This window comes from Pyrus communis, chromosome 7, assembly GCF_963583255.1.
Source record: "Pyrus communis chromosome 7, drPyrComm1.1, whole genome shotgun sequence".
NCBI classification, from domain to species: Eukaryota; Viridiplantae; Streptophyta; class Magnoliopsida; order Rosales; family Rosaceae; genus Pyrus; species Pyrus communis.
Window position 1 is genome coordinate 27,400,890 of NC_084809.1, and position 22,532 is coordinate 27,423,421.

The following is a 22,532-nucleotide window of genomic DNA, read 5'->3' on the forward strand; positions in this document are numbered from 1 at the left end:
GTTTGCAGCCTTCAGAGCCCTGTGTATTTAAGGTGAGGGATAGCCTGTTGTTTCTCTCTTCATTTTCGTTGGTTTTTGTGTGTATTTCGGTCTCTTTCAAACTCTCTGTTCCCTGCGTTTTGGATCTTTCCATTGTTTTCATCTTTCTCATCCAAATTATTTGCGGAAATTGCTTCAGTTAAAAGCCCCTGGGAGAATTAATTGCTCCTGCAAATTTTTTTGCCTTTAAAACGTTTGGATTGGATTTGATGTTCGATTTTGTGAGGCTAGATTTCTTACTTCTAAGATTTGTTGGTGAGTTTTTAATTTTTTTATTAATTATGTCTTAACTTTTTTTTCTGGTAGTTTTTTTATGTTGAGATGATTAGTGGTCCTTTTTTTTTTTTTTTTTTTTTTTATTTTTATTTTTAATTTGAGGTTTTTTTAATTAACCAGGTCCTTCACAGGGGAAAAACCTTCAATTTTTTTCTTAAATTTTTAGTTTTTGTTAAATTTCTTGGCAAGCTGTAGTTTTTCTTTGTTGCATTTGTCAGCCGCCCTCGACAATGAACGACCTGCTAAAGGTAATGTATTTGATTTTCTTTCATTAATTTATGCCATTATTGGTTTGTTTGGGCATGTTTGGAGGTTTTGCTGCTCTGTTTTTGTTATGATCCTGCCGCGTTTGATGTTATTGGATCTGCTTTTTTAATGAGTTTTTTTTTGGTTTAAGGGGTTTTGGTTTTCTTAGGGTTTAGATTGTTCTGTGTTTTATTTCAATTTCGTTTTTCTGATTTTCTATTTTTTGTAAGAATATCTTATTTAATATTGTGAGAGTTGTGTTTTTTATGGTATGAAAATTGAATCGTTGTGATCTTATAAGTGGTGTAACATCATTGCAACATGTACGACTACAATTATCAAACATGAAATGGTTTTTGATGGCCTTTCATGTCCGTCCTTGCTTTGAGTTTATCAGGGCTTAGCTAGATGAGAGGTTTAAAGCTTGACCATGGTATACTTATGGGTCTTCTCAGCTTTTCCCTCTTGCCTTTGTGCTTGGGAGCTGCTGCCTCTCTATTTTTTGCTCATTTTTTCATGTTTTGTTTACGGCGGTCTCTAGGTGTACGGAACTTATCCTTCAATTTCATTTAGATTATGTGAAGCAAGGCTCCAACCAAAGTTCATAAACACAGTTATCCATTTTGTGAAAGAAAAAAAAACCTATTTCAAGTGACTTCTTGATGTTCTAAGAGAATTCTTTGCATTTTTATTCATCGAACAGTGTTTTTTTTTCTATCTCCACCATAGAAATTCAAGAAAAGAAAGAAGGGACTAATCCTTTAATTAATAATAGAAACGAAGGGTTCAAATGGTATCTGTTCAGTATCTACAGAAACATGAATAGTATCTGTTTGGATATGCCTGTTGCTGGATAGCTTCTGCTAGCTGATTGTAATTTCTGTTTTGGCATTGATCAGACTTGATTGCTTTCGGGTTTTGACTACTTTTGAAAAAATGGGAAATCAGGCCACGTTCTCAGGTGTGTACTGCTCTATCCCTTTCTTTCTCTCTTCCTGGAAAATTTTTCTTCAATTTGAAAATGCACGTTCTGATTTAGTCCATTGCTGGTGGTGTGTTTGGTTCCCGAGAAAATCAAGTAACACTAAAATTTTCAACAAGTAAATTATTTGAACAGTTGCACTTACGTACGGGGTTTAATTTGTTCTTACGTGCAAAGCTGTTTTGAAAGTGTTATAGCAGGCTCTGGTGCATAGCCTTTATTTGATTCAATGCAGCTCCAGACATATGGTCCTACGCTACCTGTTTGTGATCATCTTTGTGTATGTGCAATGCAGATTATTATCAAGATTGTAAAAAGAAACAAACAACATATGCATGAAGATTTTATAAGGTACAAAGAACCAATCATGTTACCTTATGTCTTTCCTGAAATGCCTGTTTAAATTTGTTCGTTTTGAAAATGAGTCAACCAAACCATTTTCTGTATCTTCCCCAGCAGGAACCATTGTCCTTGACAAAATGCAGTAGTATTGAAGCTAAATATGATAAGGTTACATTCACTCTTTTAATGTTTAATTCACTTTTCAAATCCACGTAGATAAATACATTTAAATTGTACAAATCACGCGTAAAACGCCGTAATGATAAAAGGGCCTTCTGCACGCGTGTAAGCATGTGCACGGTTAGTTATATAGTATTCTGTCAAAAAAAAAAAAATGTCGTGATTGGTCATTAATTCACTACTCACAAGCTCAACATTCAAAATCATCCCTAACGTGTGGTCACTTGTCAATTTGCATTCCAAATTATACATCAAATTGTCACGCAGAAATAAAATGAAAACAATCAAAGGAGAAGCTGCTCCAACCATATAGTTTAAAACCATGTGAATTTGGAGAAGTTTTGTTTCATATAATGCAGAATATTTGAAAGTATCGGATTATAATATTTGAAAGTAGTGGATTGCCCTAATGATTAGAGTCTTCATTTTCAACCAACTCTATCTAGTCAATAGCTAACATCGCAACATGTAATGAAATGTTAAAAACAATAATCATAAAAGGAACCATCAAGTTCTTGCACACAAACACAAAATTCACATTGCATATAGAAAATGTCTATAGGGCTACTTTGCGCCCATCTTGTTCTTGTTCTGCCTTCCCCTTGTTTCCGGTGCATTGGGAACCAGACGCCGCATCTGCCAACATATTTGACTCATCCCATATGCGATTCTCCTCGCCCATAGTTTGACTGTCCCTGGTCGCACTCGGTACAGAAGCAACATCAGTTTGCGGAGACTTTGGAGACTTGTTGGATTCACAATTTTCCTCACCTATAGTGCGACTTTCCCCAGTGTAGCGTGGCTTATCTAATGCAGCACCAGTCTTACCCTCCTCAGAATTGGTTTGCACAAAGCACACGACTGGAAGATCCAGCTTCCGAAGCTTTTAGGACTGGTGGTTTAGGAAACAAATTTCTAATTATGTCATCCCTAGACTGGTTGGCCATCATGTCAACAAAGACAGCATCTGAACACAACAACCCCGAATTGGTCCCAAAACTCGCTATTACTAACGTATTACCGACCTTCTTAAGAGCTGCCGCAAGCACATTCACATCTAACCAAACAGATTTCCGGCGGCTCTTGCTTTTGAGGGTGTCATAAAACTCCGGCGGCAGCAGTTCAGCAATATCTTCCCTCCCCACCAACTCACGGAACAAATTTAGACCACTACCAAGATTCACATAAACCAAGCATAACACGACGACCAATCTCAACATGAGTAGTGAATAGCAGTTCTTCCAATCTTTGACGGACTTTGTAATCCATTCAACCATATCCCCCTTATTGAAAATGCACTCCCGAGCCACATCAATCACAAAACAACAGATGCCATCCAAAGATGGTCGAACATCAGCCCCCCTCAAACTTAAGCTGGTATCTTCCCCTTGGTATATAAGCCACTCGGTAAAACAAGAACTTGTAGTGATAGCATAACCCCGAAAGCAAGTTGCCCATAGCAGAAGGCGCTCTACAAGGTATAAAAAGCAACCAGGTGTTACGTAATCCTTCACAGCCCTCCAGTTCACATAATAAGTTTCAGCTAAAGCTTCATGGAACCTCAACATTACATGCACCTCTTTCAGTTCTTGACCGGTGTTTCCACGTTCAATATTCCCATAGAGATTCTTGATGAAAGCCTGCCATGGCAGGTTGCAGCCGAGTTTTCTCACAAGCTTCACATACAGCTCATTAGTAAGCTTACCAGTCCCGAGAATGACCATTACAAGTTTCCCAATTTTCCCGAAAGATAACTCATTCTTCGATCTGGTAAACTCCTGAATTACTTGTTTCAGCATATTCTTTGAAGTATCAGTTCTTCGAAGAGAAATCATATTCTCTCTCAATGAATTCCTCCAATCCAAAGGAAATACCAAAGGAACAATAATTTCGATCGCAAATGTTATAAATTTGTGCAATCTCTCGGCATCATTTAAGTTCAAACATTTTGATTGCAAAAGATACACCGAGACCTCATAGATATAGGTAGCGCACCTGCTTTGACAGAACACTGACTCAGCATTATTGACGGGAAGCTTGTAGAGCACTTTGAGCTTGTCCAAAACCTTCATGCCAACAGAGAGCAATTTTGAACCCCAATAATTTCTAGCGGCTGAAGCAAGCTGATGAGCATCAACGGAGATCATTTTCCCTTGATTTCCAAAATATCTTTTGTTCAATCCGCGAACCCAATCAGCATCAGGAATCAGTAAACCATAAACTGGACTCTGATTAAGATACATTGTCCAAACTCCCAAGTAATTCAAGCAAAACTCTCCATAACTTTTGTATTCACTAACTTCCTGGGTTTCAAGGCATCTGAGATATTCAAATATGTGAGCAATTTTATCCTTCCAAAAATTCCAGAAGTAAATCAATGAGTCCATGGAAACTTGATTTTCAGATATTCCATTTGCTGAACACTTTATCAGATCATCAACCAACATTTCTTCCCACACATACCGATCGGCACTTGAAGAAAGATGAGCATCCAGTATTTTTTTAGCTGCTAAAATTTCACCTCCAACACTCTTGTGTCTCTGGCAAGCATTCATGTGATTTTTCATCACAACCAAGTCATTCTGCTCATTTAACAAAAAGTCAACCTCAGTGCAAACAAACTCATAAAAACTTTCCGTCTCGTTCTTAGCACATGACTTGGCTTTTGATAAAAGCTCCTCCTTTTGTGAAAACTGCTCTACGGGCCATCCCTTGCTGCCATATGACCAAAGAGAGTTGGCAAGCACATAGATTAGAATATGCAATGATGCCTCTCTGAACTTGCCAGCCCTTTCAAGGAAATCAACCTCAAGTATAATATCGCCTTTTAGTTTTGCGACTTCTGCAGCCTCAAGATAGTTTTCAAATCCTTCTTCCAACAAAAGAAGCTCATCAAGAATACCGTGCTCCTTCAAAAAGTTTCGCTTTGAAATTATAGAATGAAAAGCTCTAACAAAATTCATCATGGATCTGTTATCTTTCAACTCGTAATAGTGAAGTGCGCAGCTCTCGAGAAATGCCTGCTCAATTTCATCTATTCCTTCTCCCCTTCGAGCCGCAGCAGTGTCCTTTATTGGATGCTGCTTCCAATATTTGATGTATTCCAGACCCGTTTCAATTAGCTTTCCTTTGGCACATGCAGTGAGACACTTGGAGAAAAATTTTCCCTTAGCATACACTTCCGCAGCATCTTGATAGCATCCTGCTCGAGAAAAACATCCCCCAGCTCTTTCCAGGTCACCACATTTATCCAAATAAATCCTAGCTGCATCAGTAAAAGCTTATCAACTAGATGAAGTCGAGCAATAAATACGAAGACTCACGTCCAATAAATAGTAAACCCCAAAATAGGAAAACTTGATATAGATCCAATTTTGTGAGGCACTGTTAGGAAATCCAGTTGCATGAAACAGATCCAATGACTAGGATTACACATAAGCATATTTTTATTTTCATACCAATATACCCCTAAAATTATAAATTATTATAAATATGTAAATGCACATAATCCCTCAATTATAGGATTAATAGTTGAACGAATTCCTTAAGGGTAGGATTTGAACAAATCCATTATATCATAACTTCAACTCTCCCTCAAGAATTATAGGTTTATGGCGGCTTTATGGCGGCTGTTGCTGGGCATCAAGTGGAACTTTCATCCTGTTTACGAAAGTTATTTCAGCAAAGAAGGCTACCTGTTGTTCCATGAGTTGCAGGTGGCTGCGCTTTGGCTGTTTTTCAGGGAAACTCAATCATGACACTTTTTGCATTTCATTCCTCATGTTTGTTTTAGTATGGTTAAAGGGATTGCGACTCATAGGCAAGATTTGGTGTGGAAAAGTTATCTGGATGCCACACTTGATTTCATTGGTGTTTATCTACCTATACCATAGATTTTTGTTCATAGTATACCTCTCACATGTTTTTGTTCTTTATAATCTACCTCTATTACAGATTAATTATATTAATAACATCACAGGTTTTTACCTTTTACAATTATTTAGTTTTTGATAAACTTATCATATTTATTGTATATGAATTTTTAAATGTTTTTTTATTCGAAAGTGGGTAGATAAAGCATTCAAATATTAAAATTTAGTAAATATGAATATATAGTTATTTCTACTCTAAAGGGCAAAATGGACATAATAACAAATCAAATAAAACCGGACTTGATTTGAAAACAGTTGAATTTTTTGAACTTGGATCAAAATGGCCCATAGAAAAACTGGAAAGCTAAAATCAACAGTTGTTAAAGAGTCATACCTGCTCTTTCATACTCTCCCAAATCGGAAAAACATGTAGCTGCGGAATCTGCCTTGCCTATAGCATCAAATATCTCAGCAGCTTCCTTAAGAATGGTCTTGACCTCCGCAGGATTTGAAGCCCGCATTCGATCGGCATTAGCTTTAAGGCCAGCAGCTTTGGACCTCCTTTCCCAATAAGTATCACCAGCTCTTTCAAAGCACATTGTGGCCATTTCATAGTTACGTTCATGATAGAGCTGCAAGAAAACAAAGATAAAGGATTTCGTAAATATTACCGAAAATAACGGTGTTACATCATAAATAAATTATTTTAGAGGTGGGAATTTAACGATGAGGATGACGAATAACAAATCAAATAAATTCAGGAATATTACATGTCTAATACAACAATTCTTTGTTCCTCTTGAATATTATAGAGTAAATAACGCAAACCTTAATGCCTCGTGATTTCCACTCCTCAGGACTACTAGCAACTTGCATTGCCTGCGCAAGGGAATCGTCCAGTTGTCTAACCTGTACAAGACATTTCTTCTTCCAATAGTCAAACATGGGCTTGGAGAACTCTTCTCCATTCTCGCAAAACCATAATCTTTGTCTTGTCCGAGTAACAGCAACATATAATTGCTTCAGTTCAGAGCATAAGATGTTGTGCCCTTCACGGAAACTTGGAGGTCGAGGCAATGTTGAGTCAAGTAGATCTTTCTTCTTCATGTAATCATATATCACCCTCCATTGCTGTTTTAGTGGCGATGATCCAAAAAAGTTGTACAAGAGTACATCCTGCAGACAAGACATAAACGATATGAATCAAAAGCAAATATAAATTTTTTTTTAAAAAAAAAAAAAAAAAAAAAAAAAGGAAGATGAAAGGTGCTATCAGTCACCTGGAATTCAAGCCCCTTGCATTCCACTATGGTCAGGACAAGAGCATGCTTCCCAACGATTTTGAAAATTTCTTTTTGAGCACCAACATCACGGACCAAAATAACTTGCTCTGCTCCAAAGCCAACTATGTTAGAATTATCAGTTCCACTATTTCCAAAAATTTTTATGATTGCATTTTCATCTCTGGATTCAAGCAGTACTGGAGCTTCCCCATATATTAGACTGGTTTCAGGCTTCAAAACATCAATAGACTGAGGGAAAAAATGATATAGCAGTTCAACAATGCTCTGTGATAATTTCAGAACGCCAGCATGCGTACGGAAGTTTTGAGTCAAGTGAAATATTTCTGAGATTTGTCCCTTTTCTTTTCTTTCCTGATGCTTATTACCTCTTGATTCCAATAAAAACTTCTCGTGGAACAGATGTCGCATATCTTCGAACCTAAAATCAATTCCCCTAGCAATGGTCTGTGCCGTATCACCAGAAAAAACATAACCCTCTTCGACATTGTTGCACATATGCTTAAACAGAGCAATTTGGCTCATGGTGAGATCTTGAACTTCATCAATATAAACAAAATCCATATGATTGCCCACAAATTTTTCATGCCTGATCCGACGGTGTAGATCAATGACAAAATCAGCCAAATCAAATTCACCTTTTTCCGACTTCATTTTTTCATAAGCCTGACATATCTTGTATATTACTTCTCTCTTTTGCTTGCTTAAATCGGAAACCCGGCCCTCTGACAGTTGAACATAATCCTCCCTACTGAGTCTGCCATCACCTGCTTCTATGGCTCCTAAACCACCTTTAATATGAGATATAATCTCGGTAAAAACTCTTGAAGCATCAAGCTTCTTTGTTAACTGCTTATTAAAATGGGGCCAGTAAGATGAACTGAACCTCTCATAATCAACCTCCTTTGTCCAGATGGTCTGCAATGCAACTGATCTTGAGCTTCTCAATTGACCGTGAGGGAGTGTTGTTGCTTCGGGGAATCTTTCAAAGTATGAGTTAGTCAGTGTTCCATCAAGCATCATCAAGAACTTATGAAATGTTATTACAAGAGGGTAAGAATCGGGGGGAATATCCTCAAATGAATCCTTGATATCCTTGAATTGAAATTCCTCCTCATCAAAATCAGTCATATCAATCAAATTTTTCTTGGCCGAATCACTTCCACCACATGCAAATCTGTAGACATACGTAAGTTAGTAACTTAAGGTGGCTAATGTGATGTTTGAAATTTACAAACATTTCAAGTAACGAATCAAGAACAAGAAAGAAATTTTTGTTTGAGAGAAAGAAATCAAGATTCCAAAATAAACCAAAGCAGAAATTTCTTTGGAACATTGTATATGTGATCCATAGAGTGAACTATGAATAACGAATTAATGATGCATCCAAACAACAGTCTTATAATGATAAACCAACACAAGTAAATAAAGAAAAGAAAAGAACAGCAGTATCATTTTTTGCTGGTTCAATAATACACGCACCTTTTCAAGTGTTGAACATGTTGTTTTATGGCAAAACATAGCTTAGGACTCACGGTAACAAAAAGCTGGTGTAGAGTTCTCCCCCGAATAGCCGAACAACTCGGCTCAACCATGCTATTTGGACTACTAACGCATCCTTGCTCTGCCAAATGGTAACATTGTTCGTTTTGAAATAATTTCATGGTTAAAACTGTTGTCTTCCCCGTTCCAGACCGTCCAACTATAAAGGTACTTTTATGATAAAGAATAATCTCCATTTCCTGGTCAGTTACTTCAAATGGAAGATCCAACTCTTTACCCTCAAGGTCAGTCAGCAAGTGATTCACTACACCAGATGACAAGGCGTAAAACTTCATGAGCAACAAACTCTCACTGACCTGTGAATTCTCAACATAACTTCTACCATCAGAAGCAACACCAACAAAATCACTATCGGTTTCAGTGGCACTAAGATCTTTAAACCGAGGCACATCCAAAGACGTCGGCCAGCACTTCGGAACTTCCAAATCACTGGTCACAAATGACAGAGAAAAATAAAAACTACTTCAGCAGTTCATAAGATTTAGAAAAGTTTGTATCTTCCATAAGGAAAGCAATAACACGTAACAATTCAGGTCTGCAAAAAAAAAAAAAAAAAAAAAAAAAACTAGAATGCAGAAGAACATACCCCTCAAGACATTTCTCATTGCAGCAATTGATAAAATCATCTGTATATCTCTTGAAAATACCATCCAAACGATTTATCAATTTTGGGATGCCCTCTAGAGGCAATATGTTCCAAATCTTCAACACTTGAATGTATTTCAACTCCTTTGCAATGTCAATTGTGCAAACAATATATAGACCTCCAACTTTATATTGCCTCAAGATTGATGATGGGCCAGAACTAGTCGGAATATATTCCTTTTTAGGTCTCCATCCACAGGAAAGGTTCAGTAGAAGATTTAGCACGGACTTCTTCAACTGAATCGACCTAAGCTTTCTGAATGACTTCAGAAAATTATCACTGAAAAGTACCTAAAGATAATAGATTGGGGAAGAGAAGAACATAAAAATGAACATAGAAAATATTTAAGTAACCAGAAAGTCCAATATGAGAATACATATTTTTGACTAAAGAGATATCTTGGAAATAAACGGGGGAAAACTAGAGAGTAACCAAATCATAAATGAAAGCCCAGAGAGCTTTACCTTCCATCTAGAACTTCTGAAAAGTCCGCTGTTAGCATTAAGCAAATCATCAAACTGGTCTAACTCTTTCTTTGCCTTTAATATAGCCTTGGCCATATCCTCGTCTTTATCAGCATTAAAGAAACACTCCCGACTCTTGGCATCAAGGGTCAAAGCCTCCCAAACAGATTCGCTACCACAAAGAGTTCTTTCATTTCCCAAAATCCAAAGGCAGTGCCTGAATTCATCAGACGAGCAGTAGTTATTTTCACCCTTACCAACAAGTAAAAACGATGCAAAAGTGTACAAGTTTACATAGAACCATACCGGGCCCTAGTAAGAGCAACGTTAACTCTTTGTGGATTCGATATAAAACCGAGTGAGTGATGTTGATTGGATCGCACAGTAGACATGATAATTATGTCCTCTTCCCCACCTTGGAACCCATCAACTGTCTTCACCTTCACTTTAAAGCCATCAAGCTTATTGTACTTCTGTCCAAGTTTGTCCTCAAGTGCAGCTACTTGAGCTGCATAAGGAGATATTACACCGATACTAAGCTTCTCTTTTGAAACAACCCACTCTGTATACGAAGAGAGAGAAGAGAAAATTTTCAGTTTTATCCAAACCAAGAAATATTTAGCCATTACATGAAGTAATAACAAAAAATAAGAACAAAAAAATATTACAAGCATATAATAGAACATCTAGAAAATAACATAACCAAAAATATTGAATTTGGAACATGAGCATGGCACCCTGGCTAGACATACTTTTGTACAAATTCCGCAGTATTTTCCAGATAATTGCAACCTCTACCATATTCTTTAGACTATGTCCATCCTCGTCCTTCTCCTCTCTTCCATCAATTACATTAATAAAAGAATAAGGACCGAAGATTGACCCTGGAAGATAGTGTTTCTCATGGCTTCTTCTTTTAACATTCGGAGCGTCCAGGATCTGGTTATAGTAGAAACTTGAATTTGGGAAGGAACTTATTGACGGATGCATCCTGTATTGCATGTTTAGAAGGTGTTTATAGTGACCCATCGAGCTCAACCTCTCAAACAAGCTTCTTCCAAAACCAGCTTCATAGGACACCTAAGGAAGAAAGAATAAGTCGAAAGGAAAATTGCAACGAGAGAAATGATTAAATAAATATAACCAAGTAAGCATCAACATACATTGCTTTCCACCATAGCTGGTAACTGACATTCATCACCAACAAGAACGGCATGCTTCACACCTGGAAGTTGCAGGGGTATCGCTGACTCACACTCTTTCAATTGTGCAGCCTCATCGATAACAACAATAGTCAGCGGCTCCATTTTCACTCTATGCAGCTTAAACGAACTGGATGCAGTGCAAAATATTAAGGAAGCTCTTTGAAAACAAAACTTCATTACAGATTTTTTGTCCGTAACATCTGGAAGGTAAAGTTTTCTAATTGAATCCTGAAGAGTAAGTAATACTGAAAGGCACTCTCTTCTCTTCATGTACAGATAAAATGTGTTGTCTACTGGCTCGGGCACATCTTCAACTTCTGAACAAGAGAAAAGCTCTTCCAATGCTTCAGAATCAACATTACCTTGCAACAATTGTATTTCAATGGAATCAACTAACCTTAAAAGTAAAATCATGTCTTGGAAATTTTGTGCCGAAATGTAATCTTGGCTTATATGGGTACAGAAGGTAGAAATAAAACATTTTAAGGGTAATGCAGTAGAAACAAATCTCTCTCTGAAAAATTGAAGAAACGATTTGCACTTCCCCTTGCTAACTTCGGTCCCACTTCCGCATCCTTTCTCTATCATTTCACCATCACCATTCTGTTCTTCCTCTTTGGCTAACTCATTTTCCAAGAAAATATGGTAATGTGAAACACAATCCTCAAGAAGTCCAATCATGGAAGACGAGCAACTACTCCAACCTGTCACCGGGCCCAGGCACTTGAAAAGACTTTCAACACGGTGATCCAAAAATATATCTTCAATATCAGAACCAACTTTGAGTCCCTCTTTATTCCCAAATAAAAGAATTTTTCCCAGAGGACAAAACAAAGCATTGGACTCTGCTTCAGTCACCATCTCCACAAGATGAGAAGCTACTTCAGTTACTGCAACATTTGTTGGGGCACAAACAAGAGTCCTACAATTCATCCTTAACAGGGTCAATAGCAGAGTAGCAGTTGATTTAGTTTTCCCAGTCCCAGGTGGACCCCAAATGAGTTGCAATGTAGACTTGGAATCACAAAACAGCATTTCAAGACAGGCCAAAACTGCCCCAGTTTGTGACTCATTCAATCCAGAACATGAATTCTCAACTAACAATTTATCCCGAATGTCAGCATGCATTTCATACGAGGGAGGATAGTTTTTCTGAGCCTGTTACCAAGCATAAGATATTTAGCCAATCCCAACAATAAATAACAGTGTTGAAATATAGTAACAGAAATTATTCGATCAAAGTGAATCGAATAGTTAGATTGGAGAAAGAGAGAGACTGTAGAATCCAGAGTACAGAATTGGAGTAGTACACATAGAGATGAGAGAAACTTTGATCTAAAGATAAAAATGAAAGAAAATCATCATGCTTGTATCAAAATTATTAGAGTACTATACACAGCGTAAGTTACAAAAAAGGTAATTCGCCGAGTATTTTGTATAGAGTGTAGAGAGTATTACATTACACCTTGCATTATGTATTGTTGACATACCATGAATAGGTCCTATTTCAGTGAATGCAATACACAGAACTTAAGGTCTTACCACAGAATCCGTGCACAGAACCTCTCTGATTATCTTCAGATTTCCGAACATGTGCAATGCTTTCCATATTCTGCCATTTGTGATCAAATTCACAAGGAAAACAACAAATCGTGATGCTGGAGTGCTCTTGTTATCGGTGACTTTAAACCCTTTTGATGCCTTGACCTCAAACTCTTTTATTTCAGTCTCTGTTATCTCATCATTAAATTCATCTTCTCTCTTATTTTCTGAGATTTTATTTTCCGTGATGTTAGTGACCGATACAAAAGTCCATGACCTCCCTACCCTTTGTAAATCAGAAACAGTTTCGGGTTTCGCATCAGCTAAGACAAAAAGATCCCCAGGCAAAGTTTTGTATGGTTCCTTTCCACGTTCGCTGAACCTGTTTCGCCACTCATCAACCTTGATATTATATATCCATGTTTCATCAAACTTGGACTTGGATTCTTTAAAAGCAACTACTTGAGCAAATGGTGCTCTGTCAATAGTTTCCATACTCGACTGCACCTTTGCACGAGTTTCCTCTAATAAAGGAAATGAATAGGACCCAAAATAATGCTGAACTGAATCAAATGATTCAGGAATCTTCTCCACCTAGAAAAGTAAAAAGTTCAGAATAAGTTTGTTGATAAATCTACAGATGAAATATATACAATGGTACTGGGGAAAGTGAGAATTGAACGTGGGAGGTGCAGGTGACTGTTCTTAACCAATTGAGCTACAAATATAGACACGAAAGAATTAGAAGACTGAAATGGGGTTCCCTGTCTGAGTCAAGGCCTATAAAGAAAAAACTACTACCTTGAAAAAGCAATCCAGGCTTCAAAGATTTAAAACCAAAACCTTACTTACTGAATTGTTTATCAAGGTAGCATAAAAGATTCTAAAAGAGTTTACAAATTCAAGGGTATTCAGATTTTGAATGAATCCATCGAACTTCACGGTATTCAAACAAAAATTTCAAAGTAGTTCATGAAACTTCATAGAAATCTGGATGTATTCAATCATGATTTAAAAGTAGTCCTAAAAACTCCATGTGTATTCAATTAGGAATTGAATTTACATTATTTTAAAAAGATTAAGGATTTTGATGGATTTAGAAAAAATTTATCGTGTATTTTAGGCTTTAGGAATCAGGGTCTTCCCCTAAGTCTATGAAACTCCATTAGAACTCTATCAACTTCACAGATTTATAACTCTTTTAAAAACCTTCAAAATCTCAATTGAATACACCCCTAAAGTTTTATTTTTTTGGGTCTTAACATCTAAGCAGTCCCAAAAACACAAAACAAAACCAAAGTTGCAGTATCAATCTCATCAAAATTTGAAGAAAAACAAGATAAAGCTAAAAAAAAATAAAAATAAAAAAAAAGAGAGAATTTATTAGTAAAAGTAGAAGAAAAAAACCTGGTTTTTGTACAGATTGTCATTGAAAATGTCTTCAAGTGACCAAGAAAACACAGTATCCATGAAAGGGTCGGAAGCAGACATTGTCTCACTCACTCGTTCACTTCCAAAACCTACTTCAATGGAGAGAAAAGTATGAAATGATAAGTTTCAGAAAAAGAGAAAAAGGAAGTAAGACTGCCATACATTCCAAGAAAGAGATGGAAATTATATAACGCACAAAAGTATTCCCCTTTAACCGAAAAAACAAGAGAAATTCGTATTCATTGTTCACAGTTTTGCTTACGGGGGAAGTTCTTTGAAGACTCAGTGACCATATTCACCTTTAAAGGTTCAACCTTTACACGTCCAATTTATAAAATAATAAAAATAAAAAGCAAAAGTATTCCCCTTTCTTTTAAAGAAAACTAACGAAAAGTCCAAAAAAACTTTCCTTTTAATGAAAAGTCATTTTTAAAGGTATAGTGAATAGTATTAAGGAAATGTATAAATGTGGTTTTTCGTTAAAAATGAATAGTATCGGGAGTGTTTTGTTAAAACTCCCTTTCTTTTATATAAAAAATTATGAAAAATAGTAAACACTGTTGTAAAATATGGCGTGAATACTACACATGTGTTTGTGTAAGAAAGCTAACCAAAGTGAACTTTGGTGAAAGTCATTAAATGCATCATATGAAAATGTCCTAGGAGAGGTGAAATATTTTCTTCTTGTTTGTAAGATGTTGTCAAATCAAAATCCCTATAAATAAAGATATGTCTGTAACCTCATTACAACACACAAAGAAAAGAGAAAAAGTAATAATATCAACATCTCTTCCTCCCTGATGCGGGAGGTAGACTTGGATAAAACAATTTGGAACCATTAATATGCTTTGGAATAACAAAAGTTTTGTATTTTAATTACTTAGGAATTTTGGGAGTTATAAGGGTGTAATGGATACTTGAGGTCTATTAATTTGTAAACGCTTATAAATATTGTACTAGAAAGCCTTGATGACATACTTAAATAAATTAAAATTGTATTTTCTTTGTGCATTTGAAGAGACTGATTTCTCCTTCGTGTGAGCGAATCCATAATTAGTGACGTGAATGAGCTCCGTTGCCCCTGGTTGAGCAAATCCCAAGTTACCATCTCCCGTCTCCCCGAGACTCCCTTGGCTTTTCCTGCGTCAAGTGGCATCAGAACAGGTTTTTGGATTTTTATCTTAAATCCTGATGGTAGTGCTACGCACATCATCTGTGTTCGTCCTCAAAACCAACTCAGTTCCCATGACTTTTATCTAGAGAGTCATACATCACTGGAAAGTTGTGGAAGTCTAGTTTCCTACGCAACAAACCGTGCATCAAACCGAATTTTGTGTGTGCAGATATCGACAAAACACCACAGAGCATCAATATTGTCGTGAAAACAAAATCAGTTCACTTGCGGGTCCGTTTTCGATTTGGTTAAGTATTTCTCAATGCCATATATCATTTCTAAATTCTCAAGCGATTCCTCAATCTGTTATTTCTACAAAACAATATCTTCAATTTACTAAAGCATGTTGCTGCCTCCAGTAAATAAGGTTAGATGCGTTCTAGAAACAGCTGTCTTTGATTTTTCAGGTGATGATTTTCTAAATCTCAACCTTCCTCCAAATTTTGATCGTTGTCTAGATGGTTCATGTGAGATTTGTTGTGCATGTGATGAGGTTGTAAAACGTTCCAACATGGAGTTTGGCACGAAAGGGGAACATACAAAAAGCAGTGATGTAATCAATAACTTTGCCGAATGGGATTCCACCCCAGTTTATGATCAATATGAAGGCAATGAAGATGTGGTTGAAAAGTTTCATGGACAACTATATAATGGAGTACAAGCTCTTAATATCCTTAACATTGATGATCCTTTTTGGGACAATTTCGTTGCTCAAGATATGAGAGGAGAGCTATTTGATAGAAGAACTTTTCAACACGATTTGAATTCTCTCGACTCATTTGAAGAAGTGATTTGGAAGCACTATTCCAAGGTGATTATTTTCACGAGGAAAAGATTAATGTGTGCATGGTCTATAGGAACTTGGAAAATTTGGGTGCTAAATTGGGTATTGTGGAACATCTTGGTTGGACATCTAGAAGTTAAAAAATAAAAAAAATAAAAATAGAGGTCAACTGAAACTCGAGGACGATTTTTTTTTTTTTTTTTTTTTTTTTTTTTTTTTTTTTGAGAAGAGGAGAATGATGTAGGAGATAGACTTGGAGAAAACAATTTGAAACCATTAATATGCTTTGGAATAACAAAGGTTTTGTATTTTAATTACTTAGGAATTTGTTATGTTATTTTGGGAGTTGTAAAGGTGTCATGGAAACTTAAAGTCTCTTAATTTGTAAACGCTTATAAATATTGTACTAGAAAGCCTTAAATGGTAGATTTGAATGAATTAAAATTGTATTTGCCTTGTACATTTGAAGAGAGTGAATTCTCCTTCTAATATCAAGCATTTGGCTTGGTCATATGAGTGAATCCACAATTAGCGACGTGAGCGAGCTCCATTGCCCCTAGTTGAGCGAATCCAAAGTTATCATCCCCTGTCTCCCCGAGACTCCCTTGGCTTTTCTTGCGTCACTCCCCCTCTTCACTTGCATTTTTTTTGTGATACAGTTACGAAAAACAAACAGTGTGATACATCGTACTTGTTCTGCTTGCTGAAAATTGCTTTCTCCAAGGATCTTACTATTCCTCTTCCTTCTCTGCCTCACCTGCTTGGTGTTTTCTCGCCAATAGCAACTAACACCATGTCTTCTCCTAGTCCTCAATTTAATAATTACTTATATTTTTATTTCTTGTTTAGTGTAGCTCCTGATTATTAACTCAGTGTTTATTTATGTTAATTTTATTGCATTCTTAGATGGTGTAGTACAATCGCCCATCTTGAACTGCATATTTAATTTTATTGCAATCCTGCAATTTTAGGTGGTGCGATATAATCGCACATCATGCACTGCATATTTAGTTTCATGCTGCTTGAGTGGTGCCGTATAATCATTCATTCTACACTATTATTTCAATGAGAGTGGTGCAATACAATCGTTTTCCTCATTAATTTTCTTTCTTGCTGGTAGTAATACTCAATATTGATAGCCGTGCTTGTGTATTGAGTATTACAAACTACCTAATATTCTAAATTATGTAAATCTCGAGCCTAAAGTTTCGAGTGCTTATCATTTTGACATGAAGTTCAAAAATGAAAAATTTGTAAAAACCAGAAGTTCTGACTCTACATTTCTCTATAATCCATGTTATTGCAAGTTCTTACACATTTCATTTTTCTTTCTGAAAAAGAAAATGGCGAACTTGACAAAACTTGATTTTGTTGACTTTGATATCACTAGAAAAAACTACCTTACCTGGGTAGTGGATGCCAAGATCCATCTGGAGACAGGAAATCTTGAATATGGGTGGGCATAAAACCGAGAAACCGTGAAACCGAACAGAATTAAACGAAAATAAACCGAAAAAAACCGAATTGATCAAAATCATTCAAACTTGGACCGGAACCAAACCAAATCAGTTTAAAACGGTTTTGGTTCCGATTTCTAATTCTCAAGAACCGTAGGAATCGCAACGAACTGTCTACATTAATTTTCTTTAACTCTAATTATTTAGCCCTTATTTTACATAAATACTAAGCCGAAACTAAAAACCTATATAAAAAATTCTCAACCCCAAAAGTCGAATTCTTGGTAATTACTTCACCTCATTCTTTCAATTATAGCCACAATTCACATTCTAATTTTCATCCCTCTCTCTCCTATCTTCTTTTCCACATTTATCTTTATACATTTTATATACTTTAGTTTGATTTCAAAATGTACACTTTGGTCTTGATCTGAGGTTTTCTATCTTTTGAATTTGTGGTGGAAATATGTGTTTGGTATTGGAAGTAGAAGATTAATATATATATATATATATAATTTTGGTTAGTACCGTTGTAGACATCGAAATTTCAGTAAAATAAATGTTAACCAATGTATTAAAATTACAACATTTATTTACTTTACCAACCTCACACACTTACTTCACCAACCTCACACACTTACTTCACCTACAACATCCATTTACTTCACCAATCTCACACGCTCACTTCACCTACAACATCCATTTACTTCACCAACCTCACACACTTACTTCACCTACAACCTCCACTCACTTCACCAAAAAAATGAATGGTGGTGATTCACTCTCAAAGCCTATAAATAGGCTTCTCCATCAAGAGGAAAAAACACACCAACACACCAATTCACAAATACATTTCTCTACTCCCAAAATGGAAGAGAATACTCCTCACACATCCAAAATCCTTGAAGCTTTGAAACTCTAAAGCTCTCAAGCATCCAACCCCCAAATTCCCAAGAATCCCGAAGAATGGAGAAAGCACTCTTCGTTCTTCGTCAAATCCTTGAAGATCCGCTCATCCATCAAACTTCAAGATCAAGCCCCGAAGGCCCTTGAAGAAACTTCCATCAACCTTCAAGATCAAGCCCAACGGCCCTTGAAGAAACTTCCATCAACCTTCAAGATCAAAGCCCCTAAGGCCCTTGAAGAAACTTCCATCAACCTTCAAGATCAAAGCCCCGAAGGCCCTTGAAGAAACTTCCAATCGTTCTTCAAGACTAAGCCCAAAAGCCGTTGAAGAAAACCAACTGTTCATTCAAGATCAAGCCTCGACGGCCCTTGAAGAAAACCAACCGTTCCTCAAGATCAAGCCCAAAAGCCCTTGAAGATCTGCTCATCCATCAACATTCAAGATCAAGCCCAAAAGCCCTTGAAGAAATCCACACAACCATTATTCAAGATCAAGCCCCGACGGGCCTTGAAGAAAGTGTTCATCATTCATCATTCGTTCATCCTAAGATCAAGCCCCAACGGCCCTTTGGATCAACAACCTCAACAAACTCATACACCCATTCTTCAAGATCAAGCCCAACGCCCCTTGAAGATCCATTCATCAACTGTTCATCCTTAGATCAAGCCCCGACGGCCCCTTGGATCAACAAACAAATCCACACATCTATTCTTCAAGATCAAGCCCAAAAGCCCTTGAAGAAAACCGACTGTTCATTCAAGATCAAGCCTCGACGGCCCTTGAAGAAAACCAACCGTTCTTCAAGATCAAGCCCAAAAGCCCTTGAAGATCCGCTCATCCATCAACATTCAAGATCAAGCCCTGAAGGCCCTTGAAGAAACTTCCATCAACCTTCAAGATCAAAGCCACGAAGGCCCTTGAAGAAACTTACAACTGTTCATCCAAGATCAAGCCTCGACGGCCCTTGGATCAACAAATCTACATCTTATGGAGATAGAATCAGAGGACCAAATTTGAGAGAGATCGTAACCCCAAAATCATTAAACACAAAAATATTATTTTGTACACGTATTCTTGTTTCTTGTTTCAAGAAATTTTCCGTGTTCACAACCGTAAACCGGCATAAACCAAACCGGAATCGGCGTAAACCGAATTGTATGATTTTAGTAATAAATTTAAGCGAAACCTCACCTCACCGAAACGTTGATAATTTTCGGTTCCCCAGTTTCGATTCGAGGGTGAAACCAGGATGAACCAAACCATGCCCACTGTTAATCTTGGAAACACCATCAAGGAAAGAAACAATGTATCATCTCAAGATTGGGCAAAAGCCATGATTTTTATTCGTCACCACCTCGATGAAGGATTAAAGAGCGACTATCGAACGGTTGAAGATCCACTAGCTCTTTGCAATGCATTGAGAAACAATATAATCACCAGACAACAATGATTCTCCCAAGAGATGAGTTGCCACGCTTGAAAATCCAGGATTTTAGGAAGGTTGCTAAGTGTAACTCTGCATTGTTCAGAATTATCTCCCAAATGAAACTTTGTGGGGGAGACTATCATTAAGGAAGATATGTTGGAAAAGACTTTCAGTATTTTTCATGGCTCCAACGTGCTCTTGCAGCAAAGAGAGCAAGACTTTACTAAGTACAACTAGTTGATATCAGTGCTCTTGGTGGCTGAATAGAACAATGAGCACTTGATGAAAAATCATCAATTTCGACTAACTGGGTCGGCGCCATTCACAGAATTGAATGCTGTTTCCCTTGAAGCAAACACCACATCCTCAATGATATAGTTAACTTTAGACGTTTCAAAGGTGATGTTTTCCCATTACTTTTTTTTTTTAACAGAGATAATATTGTATTTCATTCAACTTCTCAAACAGTTACAAAGGTTGCCAATTGGGTACATAATCTTCAGTGACCAAGAAATTGATCTGAAGCGAATTTGCGCAGTAAAACAAACAATAGTAAACCCCCTATACGGCAAACACAATCACTATCCTAGCCCCATAAACCGTCATCAATACAAAGCTGTTACAAAAACACGATAGACGCAACAATGCGAGGCCCCCAAAAATCATCGCCAAGCGAGACCAAAAAAAGGTCATCGTTAAAAACAAGACCACAAACTCAACGCAAAAAATGAAGACAACATCAACCATTGCAAGCACGCGACCACCACATACATAGGGCGAATAAAATAAATCCAACATGTCCACAGTGGAGAAATAGGTGCATAATTGGCAAAAGACATTGGAGTAGAGTCACGTGTAGAGGTGACAAAGGCATGGGACGCCTGCTGAAGTTGGGGCGAAACCCAAGACACCAAAGACTATTAGAAGTTTCGCCGCCCGGTATGGGTCGTAACGGTATGAAGGGTATCGATGACCGACAAGGATGGTGAAGGGAACCATCCACGCCGCCGCACCACCAGGCCTACCACCATAACGAACCTAAATAGACTGAACTGATATTTCCAAGGGCAAGCCCTCGAGGAGCCCAAAACACCATGAGCAACAGATCTGCATATCAAACATTGAACAATTAGGAAGTCGTCATCGGGAACACCCAAAATAGACTCCACCCAGGAAAAAAAACATTACAGATCTGAAAGCCCACCACACCAAAGCAAGGGAGGGACCCTCAAAACTTGTTTCTGGAACGCGCAACACCAAACCCCACAGCCACCAAAACCATCCAAAGCCACATAATGGTAGAGCCATCTAATGGAACACCAGAAGAACCCTCGAGACAAAGCCCACCTGTGGGACGATGGAAACCCGTGGGGGTAGAGGGAAAGGATAGGAGCCCGGGATAAGGGAAAGGGAGAAAAGACAAGGGATAACAGCATGGAGTGAGAAGATGAGAGGCTGGGAAAGGCAGAGACGGGAAAGGGGAAGAATGACGTAAAAAAAAACAGAGGAGGGTACGGCGATGCAATAGAAAGAAGGTTGGGAGAGGGAAAGTGGAGAGGAATGAGGGGACGAGAGAGAAAGGAGGAAGGTTAGGAGGAGGAGGAGGGGAGTCAACCATCGACCCCCAACCTTAGTTAGAGGCCGGCGGCCATGGAGGAAGGGAAAGTTGGGCTCTGTGGTTTCTAAGGTTTATGAGTCTATGAGAAATAAAATTCACTGATTAGTGTTGTTTGAGCTTATAATTTTATGGCATAGGCAGGCATGCATGTAACTTTTGATCTCAAAATTTATATATGTGGCACTTGTTACCATTACTTTACTTTAGTATAAAGTAAGGTTTTCAATTGCACTATTTGTCCGGGCAAAGATTTCTCTTGGAGAATGATCCTCGGTCCTCAGCACAGCTCCCCAATAGATTGGCGCTTTGGATGTGTAGTCGGGCTCTTGCTTGTTAATGTGCTACAAGAAAAGCACAAAGTTAGTTCTGAAAGGTGCATTTATGGGGCCTTAGGTGTAGGCCTTGAGGCTCGCAATCAAAACTAAGTGTTAGACGCGCCACTGCTATCTCAGTATAGCAGATGTAGAACAAGTGTGTTTTAAGTCGATTACTTGCGCGCCAAGTTACTTGGACTTCTTGTTATCAAAGGATTGTCGTGGATGGGTTAAATCCACATTGAGTTCTTTTTCTTACCTTATGACTAAGGACTTTTAGTTCATAGTTTTGTATGTTCAAACGAAGGGATTTTAGAGCATTTTAAGTCATTTACTTGGTTCTTAATTGATTTTAATGATAACATATCCATTAAACTAACCAGATCCAACTGCAAATGAGATTCTTAAGATAGGAAAACTGATGGAAATAATTTGAATACACATTGGAGAATGCATTAAGTAGTAGATCCACCAATTCAGAAAACAAACAAAGAGCTTCGGGCAAAATTTCACCTTGTCTGTCAAGGTTGAACTTCTTGTAGTCAATTCTCTTTGTATTTACAAGGTTTGTATGCTAAAAATGAATGGATGGTATACAAGTTTACACAAGGAAATCAATACTACACCACTAAAGGAGGTAGCAGAGCATTTAAACTAGATAAAAGATGTCTTATGTAGGGACTTATCCTAAAAATGATTAGGATTAGAGCTGATTACAGCTTTTAGATGCAAATATGGCTTGAGAGCAGAGTTTGTATGTTTG

General features: G+C 37.4%; 2 protein-coding genes across 2 annotated transcripts; both read right to left on the reverse strand.

The window, feature by feature from the left end:
- Nucleotides 1–1,841: 1,841 nt before the first annotated feature.
- On the reverse strand, nt 1,842–9,825 carry LOC137740765 (uncharacterized). Its single transcript, XM_068480574.1, has 7 exons — nt 9,781–9,825; nt 9,388–9,737; nt 8,721–9,230; nt 7,218–8,415; nt 6,766–7,113; nt 6,332–6,569; nt 1,842–5,330 (listed from the first exon to the last, which is right to left on the reverse strand). The coding sequence occupies exons 1-7, from the start codon at nt 9,823–9,825 to the stop codon at nt 2,899–2,901; spliced, it is 5,121 nt and encodes a 1,706-aa protein (XP_068336675.1). The 3' UTR covers nt 1,842–2,898.
- Nucleotides 9,826–10,529: 704 nt separating this feature from the next.
- On the reverse strand, nt 10,530–13,334 carry LOC137740766 (uncharacterized). Its single transcript, XM_068480575.1, has 3 exons — nt 12,659–13,334; nt 11,075–12,274; nt 10,530–10,991 (listed from the first exon to the last, which is right to left on the reverse strand). The coding sequence occupies exons 1-3, from the start codon at nt 13,151–13,153 to the stop codon at nt 10,530–10,532; spliced, it is 2,157 nt and encodes a 718-aa protein (XP_068336676.1). The 5' UTR covers nt 13,154–13,334.
- Nucleotides 13,335–22,532: the final 9,198 nt, after the last annotated feature.

Excerpts from the sequence above, each read along its gene's own strand:
- LOC137740765 (XM_068480574.1), bottom strand. The coding sequence starts at position 9,825 with ATGTATTCTCATATTGGACTTTCTGGTTACTTAAATATTTTCTAT. Across the intron at positions 9,231-9,387 it reads AATGAGAAATGTCTTGAGGG|TGATTTGGAAGTTCCGAAGT; the intron begins GTATGTTCTTCT and ends ATTTGTGACCAG. Across the intron at positions 5,331-6,331 it reads GGGAGAGTATGAAAGAGCAG|CTAGGATTTATTTGGATAAA; the intron begins GTATGACTCTTT and ends TTACTGATGCAG.
- LOC137740766 (XM_068480575.1), bottom strand. The coding sequence starts at position 13,153 with ATGGAAACTATTGACAGAGCACCATTTGCTCAAGTAGTTGCTTTTAAA. Across the intron at positions 12,275-12,658 it reads TTCTGTGCACGGATTCTGTG|GCTCAGAAAAACTATCCTCC; the intron begins GTAAGACCTTAA and ends GCTTGGTAACAG. Across the intron at positions 10,992-11,074 it reads CAGCTATGGTGGAAAGCAAT|GTGTCCTATGAAGCTGGTTT; the intron begins GTATGTTGATGC and ends TTTCTTCCTTAG.